Genomic DNA, 23,959 nt, shown 5'->3' with positions numbered 1-23,959 from the left:
AGGAATTATTCCAAGGGATTTTAAAGCACAGAAATTTGAGCATAAATCTCTAGTGGGGTATAGTCTAAGAACAGAAAGAACTGCTAAGAGTTTGGTAGAAGTGCTGGCAGCGTTACCCTGTTATGGGTAAGATAAAAGAACTGAAAAACAAATCCTGAATTTGATTGGAAGATATATATGCATACATATATAGGATAGGGTGTGTTCACAAAAATTTTTTTCATAGCTCTATTCATTTTAAAGGCCTGGATAGACATGGGAACCAACTCAGTAGTTGTGAGCTCTCCTAGTGCTCAATTCTACTACTCCTATACCCTTTCCACGAGAAGGAATTGGGCTTCTTAGAGAAAGGATTGATTCTGTATTTAAAGAAGGAAATAGAAAATAAGCGCCTAGTACATCCTCCCATACCAGGCGAAGAAGCTATCCAAGACTTCTACAGTCCTATCTAAGGGCCTTAGAAGCCAAAATTGAAGAGACTTCCACTGGCCAAAAAGTAGGACACTCGTAGAAAAGGGTGGTAACTGCAATGAATTAATATATATTGACCTACATGTACATGAACAGTCATTAGTTCATAACATCACCTGAAAAACCATGACATATTGATCAGGTTGGAGGATTCCAATGAACCAACTTATTTTGAAAATGAGTAACGAAAAAAATCAAATATTAATTCTGCTTTTCCACTACAAACTGTACCACTGCACACTAAATAAAAGACAAGGTGACTTAAGAAAAATTCAAAGTAATCCTGTAACACATAAAGAAGGAATAAAGGAATGAAGACATTACCATTTTGTAAAATCTAATAATGAATTTATACATTAATCATCAATGGCTGCCAAAAACAGAAAAAGAGAAATGATTAGATATTAGTGTGTACCTTTTGGTGAGAGAGCACACCACTATCTGGAAAGTGGTTGTTATGAGCTGAATCCTGTCCTCCCAAAATTCTTACGTTGAAGTTCTAACCTCCAGTCCCTCAGAATGTAACTGTATTGGAAACAGGTTCTTCAAAGGGGTAATTAAAATGAGGTCTTAATCTAGGGGTCCCCAAACTTTTTACACAGGGGGCCAGTTCACTGTCCCTCAGACTGTTGGAGGGCCAGACTATAAAAAAAACTATGAACAAATCCCTATACACACTGCTCATTTAAAGTAAAAAAACAAAACGGGAATAAATACAATATTTAAAATAAAGAACAAGTAAATTTAAATCAACAAACTGACCAGTATTTCAATAGGAACTATGCTCCTCTCACTGACCACCAATGAAAGAGGTGCCCCTTCCGGAAGTGCAGCGGGGCCTGGATAAATGGCCTCAGGGGGCTGCAGTTTGGGGATCCCTGTCTTAATCCAATATAACTAGAGTCTTTATGAGGAGATTTGAACACAGCACACACAAAGAAATGACATAAAGATACAGGGAGAAGATGGCTGTCTACAAGGAGAGAGGCCTCAGAAGGAACCAACCCTGCTGACACCTTGCCTTTGGACCACTGGCCTCCAGGATTGTGAGAAAATGCCTTTCTGTTGTTTAAGCTACCCGTCTGTAGTACTGCATTATGGCAGCCCTAGTAAACTATATGGTAGTCTTGCCTCCAAAACCCAACTTAGATCAGGCCTCTGAATCCAGCTAGCAATGTATGGGAGTAAGAAGACAACAGAAAATATACATGACAACGTGGAGAAGTCAGAAAAGTGTATTGTGGGAAATTTTATAGAATAGATGGGAACAGAAAGATAAGAGGATTAGTAAGTAGGATAGAAATGAAATAAGATTGGCTATAAATTGATAATGTTTGAAGTTGAGCAAGGAGTACTTAGGAATCTTTAAACCGTTTTGTGTATTTTTAGATTTCCAAAGGAACTAAAAATAAACTGTATCAACTTTATCTTTAGTTACCGAAGGTCAAGATGTACCATTTGGATAGGTAAGCTTGCCCCCAAACTCAATTGAATCAATACTATGATAGTCTCCCAACTAACCTTCACCTGCCTTGCGAAGCACGCAGGAAGAGAAGCCAACTGTGGAGATCGTCAGAACTTCTGGGATATCTTATATCAACTCTCTTGTATCTCTTGTATCTCTGACAACATCAGGAATTATATTCAACATCCCTAATGGGTGCCACCCCAGACAATCTGATATGCTGCATTTCTGGTAAGATTTTGAACAGCTGCCCCTGAGGCTATGTGCACAAAGTGGAGTCACTTCATATCAATTATTTTTAAAATGCTGAATGGAAGTCAGTAAACACTTCTGTGTATTTCCACATCATGAACAATCGTGTGGCAACAGGAACATTTTGGAGTATGTGATTCTGCACAGGAAGGTGACATGTTTGGTTCAGATTGTATAGCTCCTGTCACAGGAAGCCCAGCTGGCGCCCATGAGGGCAACCGGTAAGGGCCGGTGACATCACTGGAGCGAGGACAGCATTTTTCACATTCTGGAGCTCAGGGAAGACAATTTGGCCAAGTAATGAAGGAAGAAGGTTCAGTTCAGGTAATGTGAGATCTTGTTTGTTTCAATTCATTCTTTACTTCAACATAGTGCTATTTAACAAACCTTTCAAATACAGTGGTTGTGTTTCCTATGAAATAAAAGCAATAAGTCAAACCCAAATAATCACTGTCTGAGATCTGTAGCATATAGTATGTGAAGTTTTACAAAACTGCAAAAACCTTTGATACACTCCTCTAGAAGAAAGCTTGAGAGCAGGTCTTGTCTTTTCTTTTTTTTCTTTTCTTTCTTTCTTCCTTCTTTTTCTATTTCTTTTTCTTCCTCCCTCCTCCCCTCCCCTCCCCTCTCCTCCCCTCCTCTCCCTTTCCTTTCCTTTCCTTTCCTTTCCTTTCCTTTCCTTTCCTTTCCTTTCCTTTCCTTTCCTTTCCTTTGTGGATTAGTTTTCTTTTCATTCAATAGTCAAGTGTACAGAGCAAAGGCCTCAGTATTTGGGACATGTTATAAAATAGGCAAAATGACTCAAAGAGAGTGGTAATGATCAAACCTCATTGTTTGAATCTATAATAGAATATAATTAACAATGGTACAACCTTATACAATATTACATCATTAATAGCACAGATGAAGCAAATTTAAAAATGTACTAATTATCAAATATATCTCCCCAGGTTTTTTAAAAATAAAAATGGCAGAAATAAAAGGAAAACTATTTAATTAAATCTTGTTTAATGAACATGCTCAGGGGAATAGGCTAACTTGAATTCTCCAGTTAACTGGTGAAAAAAATTTCCCCTTCATAGTCAAGAACACTTTTCTATATTAGAAGAGTACATTCTCTCGCATTATGGAGAAATCAAGTTTAGTATCTGTAGGAGACTCATTTCTTTGTGATTAAGGACACTAGAGATTTCAGATTACCATTCCAACATGAACTCTTACATAGGAGGGATGATATAGGCTATTAGATGAGTGTGCAATGACCCGAGGTTCTTCCCTAATTCCGTTTCTTTTACCTAACATCATAGATGTGGGCTTGTGTTATTGTTCTTTGTCTGCTTCTCCTCAGGGGAGCAGAGGAATTCTAGTTAGAGGGTCCTGTCAGTTTGATTAGATGTAACTGAGGTTTGGCTCCAGCAGTTGCACATTCTGGTGCTGGAGTCCAGTGGTGTTTATGTTTGAATAAGCTCTGCTATCTCCTTTGGCCTCCAATATGGTCAAGATGGGGCAGTCAGTACGAAATGCCCAGGAACTTGTTACAGATTTTCAAACGACAGAATGTTACGGTGGGAGGCAATTTCCATTTCACTCTCTCAATAGTTATTTTTTGAACAAGATGTTCTTTTTAAAGTCTCTAAAAATGATGGGGAATCTCTCAACTGTGCATCAGCTTTTAATCACTGGTGGGATAGCTGTGCTCTTAGATAGCATAACTTCCTTGAACACATACATGTTGGGTAAAAGAACCTAATTCTGATTTCATCTGTTGTAACAGCTTACTAGAACCGTGGTGCGAATCAGCAGCCCTCTGTGAAAGTTCGTGAACTGGCTACGGGAAACATTCATTTCAAAAGATGTTTCCAACCTGAGCTTGTCTTTCCAACCAATGAAAATTACCCACTGGCACTTGCTGCCTTTGATCATATTTCCCTGGCCAATCAGCATTCTTGCTTGAAGGATGTTTCTGGCTCTTATTCATTCACTCAACAAATAAATATTAAGCATGTACTCTGTGCCAGGCACTGTCCTAGGGGCCGGGTTCTGGGGCACAGTAGTGAGCAAAACAGACAAGGCCCCTGCCTTCACGGAGCTGACATTCCAATGGGAGGAAGAGAGACAGGGAACAGATGAGTGGAGGAGAGAGCCTCAAATGGCGGGACATGCTCTGCGAAACTCCGACAGGAACGGCGGAGGAACTGAATGTTGATTGTGACTTAGTGAGTTCTTCCAAAACTCCTTAGGTCTTAAGACAGGGATTCAAGTACAAGTAGTTTCTTTTGGTGCCAATTCATTCTTGGATTATTATTGTTTTTCTTTTACTGTCACAAGTGATGGTGGAGTTAACAGTTCATCTTAGTTTCCAAGTGGTGACTATGATGGGGTAGAGATAAAGGGTGAGGCTCTCCAGAGCCTGTGGAGGCAGAGAATTGAAGATATATCCCACTGTGTGTGTGTGTGTGTGAGTGTGTGTGAGTGTGAGTGTGTGTGTGAGTGTGTGTGTGAGTTGAGTGTGTGTGTGTGTGTGTGTGTGTGTGGAAGGGGGGGTGCTGCGGACTGCCTGCCTGAGGCCAGGGGATTGACATCCAGAGAGCTCTGTAGCAGCTGAGACTGGCAATGGCTGCCCGTCTTATGGGAGCTTCGTAGGCTACTTCAGCCTTAGTTTCAGGTGGAACGTAGCTTGCTGTGGCTTGAGTGGTGCAGAAGAAAGAAGAGGTGCTAAGGTTAAATATTCGTAAAAGCAGCCAAGCTCAGGTGTATCCCAAGCCCCAAGTGCCATCCACAGGTAATCCAGAAAGGAGAGACGGATATTGGTAGGTCAGTCCTCACCTGCCCATCCAGCAGAGTGCTGCCATTGTGTGAACTCAGCTGCAGGGACTGCCAGCCTGGAGTCTTTTCATCCCAAGCCTCCATTCTCTGGGTCCTGCCCTGGATTAATCAGCTGCAGCCAGGGCTGGGCTTTTCTACTCAAAGAAAAAATAGTCTTACATTTAGTTATCTTTTTCTGTCTTTTAAAAATAGCACTCAGACAATGTTCTTTTGTCTTTAGCAGCTACACTGGTAATTTGCAAAGATTTCTCTTGTGTTTTTCCAAACACTTGTTTGGGAAGCGATTTCATTGTTATTTTTGAGACAGTAATGTTTCATACTAATCCTATCTACTTCCACAAAATTGCTTGTGCCTATAGATAACACAGACCCATTTAATAAATTTGATTTTGAGTTGCTAATGATATAAAACTGATTCTAGGCATTTTTGCTCTTTGGGGAAAGAAGGAACCACTGAACCAGAATAAAAAATTCAAGTAGGTGTAAAATTTTATCTTCTACATTTTATCATAATGGTTAACCTTGGAAATTTATTGCAATCAAATAGCCCCTTAGTAGCCATTCCACTGATTTATAGACATAGATAGCAGTAAATGAGCAATTGTTCATTCATGTACTGATATCTTGGTCCTTTTGCCATAGGTCTATCTTATACAGGCTATTGGCTTTCTGTGTGTTCTCCCAGGGGACATTGAATGCATATAGACCACGTGTCTGCTCAGTACACTCTGGCTAAGACTCTTGTCTAACGACAAGATCAATAATATAGACAGCGTCCAGACCTTTGAAACTACAGTATTAATTTCCTCAAATATTGTCCTAATCATTCAGTTGAATATTACTTTGGACCTTTATCTTAAATAGGTTCAGTTACAGCTCAGAAGTAGAACCTCAATTTTCCCAGCATCCTGAAGACTGAAAATTAAACAAGCAAGCATGACACATGCCTTCTAGACAAAGCCCTAGATATTCTTTTGAATATGAATTACTAAAAATAAGTTTCTTTTTACAAACTTCTGCCTCTTTCCACTCACCAAGAATCTCCTGGGCAATAACTACAGCGTAAATTCCATTTGCATCAGAATTTTTCTCTACTGGTAATTGCTAAATTTAGTTGTGCACTTGTGTTTATCCAAATATGAAATATCAAGATAATTTCATGTTTTTGTCATTTCCATGACAGCTGTTGATTCAGCATCAAATAAATGTTATCCCAGAGAATTAAGATAAAAATCATTTGAAAACAAGACAGAACTCCATTGCATATGATTTTATAAGGGCAGGGCAGGAAGGAAGATCAATGTGTAAGAAACAAGGTTGGATTAAACTCAAAGATGATGACCAAAACTCACCTGCAGCATCCCAACTTCCTCAGGTCCTCCTCAGTGATACTAACCCTTCAAGATCCATACTCTAGAAGAGGGCCAGGTAATAATGCTTCATAGTACCTCACCCTGGCTGTGGGCACTGGACCTCTGGTTTCTGGTTGTAGAATAAAAGGCAACAGCAAGGGAGGGTAGAAGGGAATATTTTCTCGGGCACTGATATCTCTGAAATTATACTACATATGTACCTGCCTGGGTCATAGCAACACCCACTCCAACTATGTAGAGGGTCAATTCAGAAAACAAAAATGTGATTAAAAACATCTTTACAGCCCTAATTAGGGCTTTAATTCCTTGGCAGATTCTGACTTTGGGTGTAGACGACCCCACAAATGCAGAACGATCTTGAAAAAACAGGGGCCTTGTTTTCCTGCAAATGTTCCAAGGAGAAAATAACAGGGAGAGAAGGGCTGTTCTCTCAGAAAGCACAGATCCTGCCAAATGGTTTCTAAATGTGTTTCTCAAAAAAATTTCCATGTGCCATCAATGGCTTTAGAGTACTTCTGGAAATGGAAGGAGCAGAAATCAATGGCCCTGTGAGAAAGCAAACATTTAAGGGAACTAGCTTGCTGAGAAAACAGGTAGTCCCATTTTTAAGTCACAATATAGAGACGTTAACAATCCTCTTCACAGGCTGGAAATACACAGTTACATCACTTTATGATGCTGCAAGGAACATGTTGAAGCCCTAAGGGGAAGTTTCCTCATATTTCTCTATTTGAAACTCAAGTAAGGAATTGTTTAGGGGGCGCAACCTGACTGACTCACTGGAACTTCCACAATTAGCAATTTGTTTCTTTCACTTTGGAATCCCCAACATGGTAATTTTACCACTTAGTAAAACTATTTTTAGCCAACCAGAGGGAACCCAGGAGACGTCTAAACAGTAGAAAAAGGTTTGCTCTTGAGCAAGATGTATGCTGGGTGGTCAATCTCCAGAATAACCAGCTACTTTGACCGATTTAAGTAAACATCAATTCAAGTCGGTTCTTTCGCTAACGTACTGAGAGTTCATTGAGTGGCTTGGTCATAAATCAACGTGGCTGCCCCCAGCCACTAGCTCGAGTCACGGAAAGGCAGGAACCCAGAGGATCAAGCAAAGCAGCCCCCCGAACAGGTCCCCGCTTCCACGGTCCAGAGTATTTTCTCTGGCAGAAGTGTCAAAATTAAAGTCAAGTTTGTCCCATTGGTTTTAGGACATGTTATACAAGCAGGACCCAGCCAGCCATTCCCTAGCAGAGTGCCAGAGTGAGCTTTATCTTCTCACCCCATTTCTCTGCTGTCCGGCTGCTAGGAAAACTTCAGCCACTGCCCAAATAACCAAGTGTTTAAGGAAAACGGGGACATGCTTTATGGTAACACTAACACATGCTCACTGTTTTCAAAATTCAAACAGCAGAAGAGTGTGTGGGTTTAAAATCAGTTCCACTTCACTCCAAATCCTCCATCAGAGGCACTCACTGTCTCTCTCACTGGAGGTAACTATAAAACACTTGTTTGAATCTTCATAGAGGCGAGCAGAATGGACCAAGAATTCTGCCAGACACTGAAAAAAAAAAAAGAAAGGATTCCTTCCCTTTACTCACAGACTGACACTTGGGCCAACCCCAAGTGCAACAGGCGTGAACAATGTACTGTGGGGAACACTGTGGTCACGGCTGCGGCCCAGTGCTGAGGTTCGGGTCGCTGCGGAGGAATGCTTTGTGGGAAAGTAAACATGAGCTGCATGTTGCAGGCTGAGTGGGAAATCAAAAGGAGAGCTTGGAGGTGGAGCCAGGAACAGGGATTCCAGCCATAGGAACCACAGCGTATAAGCAAAGCCCTGGGGAAGTGAACCTTCCTGGTGTGCTGAGGAAATGGCTCGTTGTCTGGTGTGGCGAAATCTTAGATTATTATTGGTTTGGGGGTAGGATAGAAATTGCAGGACAGGGGCCAGATTGTGTAGTGTTTTCAGTTCCAGACTAAAGATCTTGGGCTTCATTCTATAGGCAAGGAACTGTTTGTTGTTTTAAAACTTTTAAGTAAGGAAGTGATATACTCAAGCCTGTGTGCTGGAAAAAATACCTGGCATATAGTAGGCGTAGAAAACTGTTTGCTGAATGGATGGAGCAGAGAAAGGAGAGACTGAAGGGAGGAAGACAAATGAAGTGATACTGGGGTGATTGCAATGATGAGACAGTTTGGAAAACGACTCAGTAAGACTTGGCAAACAGCTACGTGTGGAGGGATGGAGCAGATGTGGAAGTCAAAGCGGTTCCGCTCTGTCTCCTGGGTGGCTGGGTATATGGTTATGTCATTGTGCAAAAGAGGAGACAGAGGAAGGGGAGGGCATTTGGACTTGGGGGGAGGAAGCAGGGAGATGGGGAGATGAGTTGAGGGGCAGCATCCCTATAGTGACAATATAGTCAACATTTATTAAATTTTAACTATGGTCCAGATACTGTTTTAAGTGCTTTATAAGTATAAAATTATTCAGTCCTCGAAAAGAGGAGATACTATAATATTATCTTCATTTTACAGATGAAGTAATTGCATATGTTTAGAATCAGACAACTCTGAGTTCAAATCCCATTATTTGGTACTTTTTAACTGTTCAATCTTGGATAAATGACTTACTCCAGTTTAATCTCAGGTATAAAAACTAGGAAATAATGCCTAGCACATGGGGTTATTATGAAGGTTAGAGGTAGTGCCTATGAAGCAACTTGCATAGTGTCTGGAACCTCATTTAGCTCATTAAATACCATAAGTTATTATAGCTATGAGATATCCTGGTACTGTGTTTGGCAAAAAGCTGGGGATTTATATTTAGATTGTAGAGGTGAGGATCATCAGTATGTTGATCCTCAGGTATAAATGCTATTTTCTGCCTGGTTTGGAGGTAGGTGGTAGTGCCTCAAGAAATGAGAATCATGGGGAATTCTGCAGGAATACCACTGGTAAAGGAGCAGAAAGAATTGTAGATGAAGTAATATAAGAAGTAACGGGGGGGGGGGGTTAGCAATGGGAGATTGGTTATGAAAAACAGACTGGTTAAGCCCTGGCCGGTTGGCTCAGTGATAGAGCGTCGGCCTGGCGTGCGGGGGACCCGGGTTCGATTCCCGGCCAGGGCACACAGGAGAGGCGCCCATCTGCTTCTCCACCCCTCCCCCTCTCCTTCCTCTCTGTCTCTCTCTTCCCCTCCCGCAGCCAAGGCTCCATTGGAGCAAAGATGGCCCGGGCACTGAGAATGGCTCCTTGGCCTCTGCCCCAGGCGCTAGAGTGGCTCTGGTTGCAACAGAGTGACCCCCCGGAGGGGCAGAGCATCGCCCCCTGGTGGGCAGAGCGTCGCCCCCTGGTGGGCGTGCCAGGTGGATCCTGGTCGGGCGCATGCGGAGTCTGTCTGACTGTCTCTCCCCGTTTCCAGCTTCAGAAAAATACAAAAAAAAAAAAAAAATCCAGACTGGTTAAATAAGTCTTACAGAGGAGGGGAGCCAGGTTTCCCACTGTAGAAAACAGTAACAAATATGAAAAGGGAGAAAACAAGAATGAATTCTCTGATGAACATTGTATAATATCTGAGATGCCTGCATGACAGTGACATCCCTAGCATTCAGATCTTGAGTTCTAAATACCATTTTCCACTAAAAAGAACTTGGGTTCCTTCAAGAAATGGATTATTGGCCCTGGCCGGTTGGCTCAGCGGTAGAGCGTCGGCCTGGTGTGCGGGGGACCAGGGTTCGATTCCCGGCCAGGGCACATAGGAGAAGCGCCCATTTGCTTCTCCACCCCCCACCCCACCCTCCTTCCTCTCTGTCTCTCTCTTCCCCTCCCGCAGCCAAGGCTCCATTGAAGCAAAGATGGCCCGGGCGCTGGGGATGGCTCCTTGGCCTCTGCCCCAGGCGCTAGAGTGGCTCTGGTCGCGGCACAACGACACCCCAGAGGGGCAGAGCATCGCCCCCTGGTGGGTAGAGCATCGCCCCTGGTGGGCGTGCTGGGTGGATCCCGGTCAGGCGCATGCGGGAGTCTGTCTGACTGTCTCTCCCCGTTTCCAGCTTCAGAAAAATACAAAAAAAAAGAAAAAAAAAAAGGATTATTCCAGGGCTAGGGAAGGGAAAGATGAACTTCAAACCTTTTTTTCATGCTAAAAAGTAAGGAAATGTTCAAAGAAGTACAAGGACATGTCAAAAGGACACAGAAGTCAGACTGAAAGGGTTTCTACTAGCCAATCTAGGACAATCTGAACATGAAAATGAACCTTATAAATGGATTAGAACCCACTGAATAAAATAGGAAACCGCGAGTCCCTACTGATATAAAAAAAATAAATGAAGAAATTGAAAGGTAGACATGGGATGAGATTTTGACATAATTTGAAAGTATGTATGTTCTGACGAAATACTAATAACAAGAGGGAAAAGCAATTTTACAAGGGAGAGGCCTGGCCGACAATACCTCAATCAGGTGACCCAAGTGAACCTCGCCAGAACTGAGATAGGTCACACCACGGCTGCTTCGTGTTGCTCTCGCTCGAAGATGTCTAACCTGAACCTAATCAAGAAGAGAACAAAATAAATCCAAATTGAGGGACATCTACAAAATAACTGGTCTGCGATCTTTGAAAGCATTGAGGCTGTGTGCAAGCCGCAGGAAGACCCAGAAACAGCGCCAGACTGAGGAGGATGGAGAGAGGAGAAAAGGAAACACAACAGGTGGTTCCGCACTAGGTCCCTTGCAGAGCGGACGCTGTTGGAACAATTGGCAAAACGTGAACGGTGTCCGAGGATTTGATAGTAGCAATTTAAACAAGTGGATTTCCTGGGTTCCTCTGCTTTTGATGCTTATATTCAGGTCTTGCAGAAAAGTCCTTGTTTGTAGGAAGTACACTCTGTGTTTGGAGGTGACGGGTCTCATGTCAATAACATACCTTCACATGGTTCAGGAAAAGAAGCTTTTGTACTGTGCTTCCACTTTTCTGTAAGCTTGAAATTATTTCAAAAAGAAAAAAAAAATCTGACCCTTAAAAGTTACTGGTAAGAATGTAACACTAAGAATGTTTGGTGCCTTTATTTGGTTTGGGGTGCGTGCGTGTGTGTTTGTCCCTAACAGAGCCATTACTGATGGCCTGGCATTCGTGCTCCATCTGCAGCCAACCTTCTGCTTCTTGGTTTACCTCGTTTGACTTCTGTGGCTCTGCTGTAAATTCAATACAGTGTGCATAATTCTCCCTAGTGTACGTGGCTAGTATTTCTACAAGACCCTTAAAATTGTGGAATTACAACTAATTTTTAACTTCTCATTGCTCCTAATGCTTCAAGATTCAGGGACACAGGATAGTCTGAATTTAAAATAAAAGATTATAAAATATCTTAGTGTGTAAGTTAGACAAAATATGCACAAGAATTTTTTTTCTAAACTATTCAGTATACTTACTTCTTCCCACCTCCCTCTTTTTTTTAGAGAGAGATAGAGAGAGGAAGGGAGGCAGATAGGAAGGGAGATGAAAGCATCAACTTGTAGTTGTGTCACTTTAGTTGTTCATTGATTGCTTCTCATCCGTGCTTTGATGGGAGGCTCCAGATAAGCCAGTGACCCCTTGCTCAAGCCAGCAAACTTGGGCTCAAGCCAGTGACCGTTAGGCTCAAGCCAGCAACCATGGGATCACATCAATGATCCCTGCTCAAGCTGGATGAGCCCGCATTCAAGCCAGCGACCTCAAGGTTTTAAACCTGGGACTTCAGGGTCCCAGGTCAACCCTCTATCCACTGCTCCACCACCGGTCAGGCTTCAGTATAATTACATCTATAATACATTACTTTAAAGAAAATGTGGCACATTTGCATGAAATAGTTTTCCTATGAAATGTTAATCAAGCTAATATGAATATAAACTCCTATCTCTAACCACTAGCTAGCTCTCTTGCCCTTTAAACTTTCTTGAGATTGCCTGACCTGTGGTGGTGCAGTAGATAAAGCGTCGACCTGGAAATGCTGAGGTCGCCAGTTCGAAACCCTGGGCTTGCCTGGTCAAGGCACATATGGGAGTTGATGCTTCCTGCTCCTCCCCACCTTCTCTCACTGTCTCTCTCTCCTTTCTCTCTCCCTCTCTGTCTCTCTCTCCTCTCTAAAAAAAAAAAAAATGAATAAATAAAATTTAAAAAAAATTTAAAACTTTCTTGAGATTATTCCCAGCTATTAATCTGTATTTGTAAATAACAAAACTCAGACAAACCAAACTTTTGGGATTCATTCCTGCACACCTGCATTGGTGGGAGGCGGGGGAGGAGGCTGCAGAAGCAGGTAAGTGGAGAGAGGTGGGAGGTAAAGTAGACTACCTAAAAAGTAATGCCAGGTGGGTACTGGAGAGATTGGGGAGAACACTTTGTAAAGTATATGACTGTCGGCCTGACCTGTGGTGGCTCAGTGGATCAAGCGTCAACTTGGAATGCTGAGGTCACCGGTTCAAAACCCTGGGCTTGCCTGGTCAAGGCACATATGGGAGTTGATGCTTCCTGCTCCTCTCCCCCTTCTCTCTCTCTCTCTCTCTCTCTCAATCTCTCTCTCTCTTCTCTAAAAAATAAATAAATAAAAATAATTTTAAAAAAATAAAATAAAATAAAAAATAAAGTATATGACTGTCTAACCACTGTGCTGCACACCTGACACTAAGACAAAGTAATGCTGAATGTAAACTATACCTGAAAAAAAAGTTTAATTAAAAATACTTTGTTCTGATCTCTCCCTCCCTTCATTACTCCATCCATCACTGATTAGTTGAGTGTCAACCAAAGGTGGGCTTCAAATAATTTAACAACCGGTTCTCTGCCCTAATGACCATATTAAGTATAAAATAAATGATATACCAAAAGGTAGTTTATTATTTCATGAATTTAATGCTTAAATTAAAAAAAGGTACACAAAACTAGATTGTTATAATAAAGTTTTAAAATATTAATGAAAAATATCAAATAATACCTGACAAAAAACAATAAAACTATTACAGTATTTAAGATATTTCCATATTGCTGTTTTTTTTTTTAAGTGAGACAGAGAGAGGGACAGATAGGGATAGACAGACGGGAAGGGACAGAGATGAGAAGTACCAATTCTTTGTTGCAGCACTTTAGTTGTTCATTGATTGCTTTCTCATATGTGCCTTGACTGGGGGTCTCCAGCTGAGCCAGTGACCCCTTGCTCAAGCCAGAGACCTTGGGATTCAAGCCAGCGACCTGTGGGTTCAAGCCAGTGACTCCGCGCTCAAGCTAGTGAGCTTACGTTCAAACCAGATGAGCCTGCACTCAAGCCGGTGATTTTGGGGTTTTGAACATGGGTCCTCTGCGTCCCAGGCCAACACTCTATTCACTGTACCATCATCTGGTCAGGCTCCACATTGCTTCTTGATTGGCGTCCTCACCTGCAATTTTTTTCACTTATGAACGGAATGAACATTACTATGGGCGCTTAGAATATGCTGTTGCACAGATGAACATTAAAAAAGAGTAAGGAATGTAAATTTGTGGTTTCCACATTGGGCGGCTGCCCAGGCACCCACCTTAGAGAGAATACTGATTTCAAGTGCCATTTTAACAACCAGTTCGCTGAACTCAACAAAAATTAGGTAGCAGTTCTGCCGAATCGGTGCAAGCCAGCTGAATCCCACCACTTGTGTCAATTCTACGTCAGGGAGGGCACTGGCTGGTGACGAATGAGACATGTTCTGGGCTGTTTTGTTTTGTTTTTTTCAGAGAGGCAGGAGGAGAGAGACAGGAACATTAAGCTGCTCCAGTATGTGCCCCCACTGGGGATCGAACCCACAACCTTGTTGTTTTGGAACGTTGCTCTTAACTAAGCTAACCAGCCAGGGCACATTCTGTGTTCTTTAAGGCGCACTGAGTTTGGAGGAGAGAGCCTGCTGCACTAGAAATTTAAGTATATTCTACAAATTTAAGTAGTTTCTACAAAAGGATTCAAACAGAATGTGCTATGGAAGGAGAAAAATTGCTGCTTGACGGGCCCAAGAAGCCTTCACAGAAGAGGTGAAGTGTGAAGCTTGGCGTCAGCTTGTCAGGAAGTGGGGGGCGCTCCCTGTGGAGGGGGCGCAGCCCCGTCGGGGCTCGGGGAGGGCTGAGTGCACAGTGAAGCAGTGTCTGTGTGTCTGAGAACAGGGAAGGGCTGGACGGCAGGCCAGAAAGGTCCCTGCGGGCCGTTAAAATAAAAGAGAGAGAAAACAGACAAAAAGCAAATAGCAACACCACTCGAACTGTGTGCTCTGCTGAAGAGTTTGAACTTGGTGTCAGTAGAGGGTGTGCTGGAGGGTGGCGGCCAGCTCCCTCCTCACGCAGGTATTCTGTGACTCCAGGGGGTGTGGAGGGGGAGTCTGTCCCTGTGTGCCTTGAGGATCAATGGCTTCTCTCTTCAGTTAGCTCTCTACTTGTGTCCCCCCCCCCCCCCCCCCAAATAGCATGTCCCGCGCTTTCCGTTCCTTCTCTGGATTTATTTTTCTTCAGGGTACTTCCTAAACATTTGACTGGCTTATGTTCATTGTCTGTCTCCTCTGCTGGTATAGAAGCTCTATGAGGACGGAACTTTGTTCCACAGGCCGTCTCCTCTGCCACGTACTATGCTGGATTTGGCCATGAGTGAATGTGACTGAGTGAGAGTGATGAAGCTCTGCCACGGATCTTGATCCAAAGGACTTGGGAACCCATAAAGCTGATTCTAGGAAGGGAGATCTGCAGTGGCCAGGGGGCACTAGGCGCCCTGGGGGACAGAGAGCAGGGGAAGAGGGTCTCTGGAGGGACAACAGCCTTCCAGCCTTCCACGTGGGACAGCAAACCCTTATCCTGGACCCTTTTTGTCTTTCCCCCAGAGCTGGCTCTTTATAACAGTCGTCAGAGAATATTCTAATTTAGGGGTTTCGGAACCTAGATAAGGGTTTCACCGGGGAAAGAGAATAGAACCTAGATCATTCTTCTAATACACTGCCCAAAGTGAGTCTGGAATCAAGAAACCGGTGTTTTCCTGAATTCCCCTGAGATCTCAGCATGAGAAGACATGTCCTTTTTCTGTGGGTCTTATGAAGTCTCAGCCTAAGCATCTCACTTTCTACTTCCCAGCATCTTACATGCTTGGCCTGTAGGACATGAGGGGCCGTCATGATATGGGGACAGATGCATCAGCAAGATTTCTAGGTAGTGGCCACCTGGGGAGGTTCTTCCCCATCACTAGCAGCTGGGTGTCCAACAAAGTAGAGTAGGTAGTCTGGAAACTTCTCAGAACATTGGCTGATAGTTCAGGTCGTTAGCTTTCCCAAGCATTGCGGCTAGAAATCACCTCGAATCACAAGAGAAAGATGAATCTCTAGTGGCCTTATTTCTAGCTAGGTCCTTCCAATTTGAGAACCAACCAATTTGTTCCTCTTTCAGGCAACCAAAACCTTATATTATGAATATGCTAGGAAGATTCAGCCGTGGTCAGATTGCCTGGAATATGGGTGATTATGAGGACACCAACCGAAGAAATTCCAAAGGGGCCACCCTCGTTAGACAGAGTAAAGCAGCATTGCCAAGAGCTTCCAGACCAACTAAGCTGTCAGTGCCACCAAAAACGGAGGAGGTATGATCATTTGCTTTTCTGAGTCATCATAGAAAACATCAAGCTCTTTCAATGTATGAATTAGAGAATGCTATTCAACAGTAATGCTGCTGCTAATGTTTTATAGCTCTTTTTATCCCATTAAAACGTACTATAATTTATATTGAATTTCCACAGTAGTGTCTATACTGTGGGTAGGTGGATATTATTTCCATTTCATAGCTAAAAACAAGAGGTTGTGGGGGTTCAGTCTGTATAATTGCTATTGATCATATGGTGTAACCTGGAGAGAGGCTTTCCCCTTGATTCCCAAGACCCATGAAATGGAGGTAAATCTTTAATGCTTCTTAAAGCCCTTACAGACTGGCTAGCAGAGTGAGAATACACCAGTTCAAATTCAAGTTTTTTCCCATGACAACTATGAAATCTTGAGCAAGTTGCATAATTTTCCTATATGGGTTTTTAAAAAATAATAGTATCTGTCCTGAATTTTTTGTAGAGTTATCCTAAGAACCAAGTAAAGATACATTGAGTCTATATTCAAATCAATAACTATTTCCAGAAGTCCTTTTGCATAATCCCACAGCAAAATACACATTGTAGTCATGCAGTGTTTTGAGTATGACAACAAATTTCTATGGTAGGGAAGGTAACAGAGTAGCTGGGATACATTCAGAGACTCCTGTTCTCGACCAGAAGAGAGTCTTCTTGCTCCATTGAAGAATCTTGCCGCCTGACCTGTGGTGGCGCAGTGGATAAAGCGTCGACCTGGAAATGCTGAGGTCGCCGGTTCGAAACCCTGGGCTTGCCTGGTCACGGCACATATGGGAGTTGATGCTTCTAGCTCCTCCCCGCTTCTCTCTCTCTGTCTCTCTCTCCTCTCCCTCTCTCTCCTTTCTATGAATGAATAAATAAAATAATAAAATAAGTTAAAAAATATTAGGACATTTAAAAAAAAAAAGACTGTGATTTTTTTTAAAAAAGAATCTTGCCAACTCCCTAGTATATCGTCACCAGCAATCTGATTCATTAGCAATTAATTTTATTTGTTGGAAACGTTCTGTGAGGGAGCTGTAGAAGTCCTCTTTGGTAGGTCCTGACCCCAGGGACACTTTGTATGGAAAAAAGGTGCAGTTCAGCTCCTAACATTCTTATATGCTCTGAATTTTGGGCTGGGTCCAAATAAGATGATTTACTACAGTGTGTGTAGACAAGGCTTGGATTAGTTACTTTCCATCACTGAACTAATTTTGTGTAGGATTAGAGCGATCGTGGATGAAATGATCCTGAGGCCTCCTTCTATCATTCACTAAAATCCAACTGAGCAACCTGTGTGGGTTTTTTAAAAGGAAAAAAAAAATCTGTGCATTAAAAATTTTTGTCAAAAGACTTTTTTATTTTGAAATTATTTCAAACTTGCAGGAGAGTTGCAAGAACATTAGAAAGTGAACTGATACATTCTTCATCCAGAATAGTCAGTTATTAATCTGCTTTAATACTTTCTACATGTATCTGAATGTATACACCTACATACACACACAGACATTTGTTTTTCTTTCCCACACCATTTGGGGGTAAGTTGTAGACATGATGGTCCTTTATGTCTAAATATTTCAGGGTGCATTTCCTAAGAACAAGGATGCTTTTCTCATAAATCCACAATACAATTAAGATTCAGGAAATTTAACATTGATACAATATTAATCTAATCCAGTGATCTTCAACCTTTTTTCATCTCCTGGCACACATAAACTAATTACTAATGTTCTGTGGCACACCAAAAAGTATATTTTTTGCCAATCTGACAAGAAAAAAAAAAGATAATTTTGAGTCCTTCACACTGGATGGCTATTGTTGTATTGGTTGTTATTTCCTTTATTTGGCAATCTTTTCATTTTCTTTCTTTGCAAAAGAGGTCAGTGCCCCGACTGACTAGTCAGGTGTTGCATGTTTTAAAAATTCTTAGAGCCCACCAGTTGAAAACAGCTGATCCCAATCTATAGTTCATGATCGTTTTATTAACTGATCCTATAATGTCCTTTGTATTCTTCTCTGAGCCAAGATCCCTCCGAGGCTCATGCATTATATTTTCTCCTCACATTTTCTTCAGTCCCCTGCAATTTGGAACAGTTCTTTTAGTCTTGGACTTTTATAACACAGACACATTTGGGAGAGTATTGACCAGTTCTGTAGACTAGCTTAATTTGGATTTATCTGATGTTTTCTCATGAGTAGACTCCGGTTTTGTGTTTTGGGCAGGAATCCCAGATAAGTGATGTTATGTCATCCCCAGTGCGTCACATCCAAGAGGCACCTGGTATCGGTTTAACTCGGTGAGGGTAATTGGTCACTTGGTCACATCTCTTCCCTTCGGGGATAAACAAAATACTGTATCATTCAAAATAGTATTTTTATCAACTAGGCTTTCTTCTAAATATCCAGAGACATTAGAAACTTGTTCCCCAAGTCCACTTTCTGGGACCACCCCACAGGGTTCTTAGGGATGATTCCTCAATAAAGCACTCCAGCCTCCCCCAATTTAATATAAACCCTCTTTGGTCAAAGAAAGTAACTTGAAACAAGTGCTCTTTTAAATTAAAAAATAATGGATACAGTGTGTGTAAAGCCTCCGACATAATGCCTCGCACCAGCCCCCAGTGAGTGGCTATCATTACTAATAAGAAATGCCAGCACATTTTCCATTCTTATGCTAGAAGACTCAGAACCATGCACAGAAAGCAGCCTCAAAAAGGAAGAATTTGTCAATGGCACCAAGTATTTGGGGAGAAATCTTAAAAGCATAAAGCTATACATAATATTTTCTCATCAAAATAGATGGTTGAAAATAGGGATATTTTATATATTCGGGTTCTTAGGTTTGGATTTTTACTTATAAACAAACCTAAGTTTGGAACATAATTAAAAATATTTGTAAAATGCAGTTTATGATATTTAACAATATGTATCATACTTTTATACACATTTACTCAAAATGTTCTTACAAATATTTTTGAAAATTGGGCAGATTTCTAAACTTTTTCTACTATAGTTCTCCAAATTTTTCCTTTTTTAAATATCACAAAATGTTTCTCAAGTTCTATCTTCTAGTCCTTTGTTCTTTTCCTTTCTTGATTTTGGGTTAGCTGTTTTTTTCTTTCCACATAAATAATAGCCATTTACATGTTATTAAATTTATGTGTATTCAACAGAATTTAACATCATCATCCATTTCTATTTCATTCCTTTGCTTGTAAATATTCTCATTCCCTCCTTCGTTCCATACATGGATAGAATTGCAGGGTTTACTCTTCCCTCACCCATTCACCCACACTGAGTATGAAAGCAGTCAGTCTTAAATTGTAATGTGCACGTGAATCACATGGAGCTCATGTTAAACGCAGGCTCTGATTCAGTAGGCCTGGGATGGGGGGTGAGATTCTGCATGTCTCTCCAGGTCCCAGGCAATGCATCTGTTTCTGGTCCAGGGACCTTGAGTAGCAAGGGGCTAGAGCATTTGGGGCACTAGATTAGAATAGAGCATAATAACGAAGCAGGCAGATACTTACATCTATATAGTCTCCATGAACGCAACTGCTATAAATGAAGCCTGATACAGATACACACTATACACTCTACCGATGGTTCACATTCCCATGACTACCATAGCTGTTCCTAACGTGTTGCAAATTACGTCAGTTCTTGTTAAAACTCTGAACTTTACAAGGTAAAATCTTCCCTCAACTTATACAACAGTGGTATTTCTGGAAAATTCAGCGTGTATTAAAATCATTTTGTGCTTTAAAATGAGCATATATTAAAATCACATTGTGCTTTTAGGTAAAGCAGAATTAAGTTCTCAGCTTCGATAATTATAAACAGGTGTTTTTACCCACATGCATGTCCAGCACATTTCAAAGTCATGGAGGAGGAGGGACAATTCTTCATTCCATGGGGTGTCCCGCAAATGACAAGACATTGCTCCTATCATCCCTGCCCCCGCGCCCTACACCCCTGACTACGCTAAGCACTACATTTAAAACTCCCCTCCCCCCATGGGAATCCCTGACATATATAATAACCTTGTTACAGCGGCATGAGTTAATAGAAATGAAACATTTAGATCCTAAGATTCAATGTAACAAACAAATGTTCAAGAGAGATTCAAAAGGTTTATTGCACCAAATGCCACAAAAAAATGGATCAAACTAATACATAAACAAGTTTTAAGAAAAATTTTCCATCCATACCTTGACATTGACAACTATTTAACTGATCAAAAATAGAAAGCCCTATCAATTTGTCTTCATGGAGCTTCAATTGTAACAAATCCCAGAAAAGTCTTCTTTTTTTAAAGACCACTGAAATTTAAGCATATTGCAGTCTTGCTTCCAAGTATGTCATTCACCAAACTGACATTAAAAATTAACATTCAGATGGGGCTGCCAGATTTTAGGCAAGTATTACAGCAAAATACCCCTCCCCCCAAGCACAATACAAAACAAATGGTTCACATTTATCAAGAGAACTAAAGAGGCGAGTTAGTGGTGACAGTAGGGAGGAGCAGAACACTTTCACAAGCACAGAAGAGTGGCCAGAGCTAGACATTGAACAGAATTTCGGGGTCACTGTATATAGTCTTTATTTTTATGTACAACCAACTAAGGACATAAAAAGCTACAGACCTAAATTTTTATAAAATCTCAGGACCTAATTACAAGAGCCCAAACAACAGTTTAGTATCATTTAGCAAGTGGGAATTTTCCTCCCTCCAAAAAAGTTAATTTTGAAAAATATGGTAAGTTTAAAAAGTTGTGATGTGTAAACGGCAGTTCCATGGGATGTGAAAAGATTATAGTTACTTTCATTAAAAAACAGCACACTTCAGAAAAATGGATTGAAGCCTGTACAAAAAGCTATTTAACACTGATAAAAATAAAATACTTTGGAGTTATGCACAAGTATGGAAGCTACATTTTAAATTTTCATTGTCATGTTGAAACGTACACAGTTATCTTTTACATTCACATCACTTGTCCATCATTAAAAAGAAAACGGCAACATGCTAGAAGGAGGTCCGTCATGTCCACGCTTCGCTCTGCCAGGCCTCACTAGCTTGCTTCAAGAAGCAAGATGCTACAAAGTACACTCAACAGCTAAGACTTAAAAGTTGACGAAACCCTAAAGGTGGAATCCTGTCAACTGAGGTAGTTTTCTCGAATTTTTTTTAATTTTTGTTTGTTTTCTTAGATGGGTGTGGGGGTGGGAGCATGGGGTCCCCTCCTTGCCTCTTTCGCTAAGACAGAATGAAACCACTGGGTGGTGCTCGCGTGTCTCAACACAAGTCCAGGAGGGGTTTTTTGTTTTTTTCTTTTCCACTTTTGGGAAGAGACTTAATTTAAGACAAGGAAAACTTGAACGTTATTTGAAGAACCATGAAAGCAGCCACATTCTCGGTCTGTTTCTGCAGGCAACAGGCGTGCGGACTAGGCTCTGACTGCGTCCTGAGTGCCACTGGCACTAACCCCATGTGTGACCTACTGTACTTTCCCAACAGACGTTCGGGAGGGGGTCTGGGACAGGGGGTGAAGAGGCAAATTAATTCTTCAGTGGGGGGCTGGGCTAAACCTTTTATGTAGGAAGTTTAGAATCACCCTTTTAAAGCTCAGTTTTCCCCTGGATGGGTCTACTTTCCAACATGCCACATTAGAATGCGACTGATTTTGTGTCTAGTTATTTTCTTTGAAACCCTGGAAGGCGGTGAATGAGGGAAAGTGCCCCAAACGTGTAAACAGGGAAAAGGGGGCTGGAGATGAGGGAATGCTTTCAACTGGTGCAGATGGAAACCACGGAGACCAGCTATTAGCGTTTATTTACATGTAATGAAAACAAATGAGGAGCGAGCTGAGCCACAGGTAAGGTCCCTTCTCCTGGTGTAACTTCACAAGCAATGACGTCATGGAACTAGAGAATTTAAAACACTAAACTCAGATGTTGGGCAAAAGAAAACAGAAAAATCTAAAACAAATGGAAAACTTCAATTTTATGAAAGAAAGACATAAAATAAAAACTAAAGATCTTAAGAGTTTTAATGCACCACCTAAATTTCACTTCATAAAAGAAAGAGAAAGAGAGAGAGAGAGAGAGAGAGAGAGAGAAGGGAAGGCTGCAATTCTGACTTATTCCTAAGAACTAATCCACCCATATTTCTCCATTGGTACTGCTGCTGCTATACTCTTTCAAACAAATAATTAGCATGTGTAAAAGAAGAGACAAATTTATGTAACTTGGTGTTTGGGATAGGATTTTATCAAATAGAAAATCTGAAGTCATTCTAACCCCTAAAAGGGAAGGTACTTCATATTCTTAGGTTCAGAAGACACATGGAAAGGTCTGAAATTAATTTATAAACGAGTGGAAGGACATTGGAGCCTGGTCCTAATTAGCTGTATTTAAGATCATCAAGACACTAAATGACGTTCTGCTTTATTAGATTAGCTCCTGTCACTTAATGATCAATTTTTAAAAGTCTTTTTCTTTATCCTGAATGTCAGTACATTGTCTGACATGGTCATAGTTCACAGTCTGTAAACTAAGAATAGTTTCTTTTTTATTAACAGAAAATTAATGTTTTCTCTTTTTTCTTTTTAAGTGAACTAGACTAACAAACAGCTCCTCATTTTGGCAGGTTTGATACTACGAGTGAGTTAATTTCTGGAATGGTGTTTTGAAAAGCAGGCAGGAATTAGAAGGCACAGAGATAATAATGTGAGAATTCAGACCACGTATGAATGGTTTATAAATGTTCAAACTAATTACTTTCATTAGTCATCCTGAACGGTGCAGGGTTCCTATCCCACCGGGACAGCTGTGCCTTTTAAAGTATAAATAGTCATTTGTATTAACTATTACAGGAAGAAAGTGGCTTTGGCTGGAAGAATTTAGAAACAGAAATACTCTTGAGCTTATAGAAATAACTTTGGTAAATGGCCTCTCTTAAAGAGGCTGCTGAGCGCTCTAAAGTATCAGGCTAAACACACGGTATCAGACTGTGTGGTCGGCGGCTGCAACCTCCATCATGATGGGATTAAGATGCTACATTGATTCTTGGGTTTATTGCACCAACGATCCACCTCGAACCTACCTGTGGCTGATTCTGAGACAAGGTCAACTCCAAGAAGATGTGAACACAGTGGGTCCCTACAGCGCTCTCTTCCCAACAGTCAGTCCTTTTTCACGTTTCGAGTCAGACAGTAACTCCTACAGCCACAAGAGCTGCAGACGGCCCGATGTGGCTTTCTTTACTTCACCTCCGGTAAGGAGGCCCGCTCTGACCTGGAGTCCGAAGTCCTGTTCCTGTCTGCTCAGGATGCTGGAGGCACTCTCCAGTGTGCAGAGCGCATGTGCCCGCTCTGAGACCCCTCCCTCCCGGAATGGCCTGTGCGCTGTCGATTCTCCTGCTCCGAAGTCACGTGTTCGGCCCACACACGAGGCAATCTGTACCCACAGCTTCACGTTTCGTGTAGTGCTTATGCTTCTCCTACTGAAAGGTCGCTCTTTCTGTTGATTCATGGGTGATGACAAAAGGCCTCGTGTTCACGAAAAACACACATGCTGTTGAGTCAAGTCAACCTGGGTTCCAATGAAGCATCCACATGAAAGCAACAAAACACAACAAAGCAACGTGGTGGAATGACTGTTTGCTCTTCTCACACTTCTGACGTCACAGCTTACTCCTTTCTCCGTCAGTTTAGAATCTTTTTTCCCCTTCTTCCAAGGAAGAACTGTCCTGAGCTTTAGCTTATGAGTATTCGGGCGACATGAGGAGAGTGAGTGCTGGCAATGGCCGTCAGCAGGGGCAGGTCGTTCGACTCAATCCTGAGTATCAAAACAACACAAAACAGAAGATTATTACTGTCAAATAGCATAATTTTGCAGTCAGGTGTTATTGCTAGGTACCACGCTTGCTAGATCATTGCTTAAAACAAAAG

The 23,959-nt window shown here is 41.6% G+C and overlaps 2 protein-coding genes across 10 annotated transcripts in view; one reads left to right on the top strand and one right to left on the bottom strand.

Annotated features, from left to right (window-relative positions):
- Positions 1-23,959, top strand: part of SPMIP2 (sperm microtubule inner protein 2) — a 105,424-nt gene that overhangs the window by 77,249 nt on the left and 4,216 nt on the right. Inside the window, exon 4 of the mRNA XM_066279944.1 lies at positions 15,803-15,992. Coding sequence (XP_066136041.1) covers positions 15,803-15,992 — 190 coding nt within the window. The remainder of the gene's footprint in view (positions 1-15,802; positions 15,993-23,959) is intronic.
- The window catches only part of FNIP2 (folliculin interacting protein 2), a 131,177-nt gene continuing 127,338 nt past the window's right edge, over positions 20,121-23,959 (bottom strand). For 8 of the 9 annotated variants that reach the window (XM_066279899.1, XM_066279929.1, XM_066279918.1 and 5 more), the window contains one exon: positions 20,121-23,846. In XM_066279899.1, coding sequence (XP_066135996.1) covers positions 23,765-23,846 — 82 coding nt within the window. In that variant the 3' untranslated portion in view covers positions 20,121-23,764. The remainder of the gene's footprint in view (positions 23,847-23,959) is intronic. The other variant, XR_010731899.1, reaches the window with a different exon arrangement.

This window comes from Saccopteryx bilineata, chromosome 1 (assembly GCF_036850765.1).
Source record: "Saccopteryx bilineata isolate mSacBil1 chromosome 1, mSacBil1_pri_phased_curated, whole genome shotgun sequence".
Classification (NCBI taxonomy): domain Eukaryota; kingdom Metazoa; phylum Chordata; class Mammalia; order Chiroptera; family Emballonuridae; genus Saccopteryx; species Saccopteryx bilineata.
Note: the sequence above shows the minus strand (reverse complement) of the source record. Positions and strands in the feature narration are given on the sequence as shown.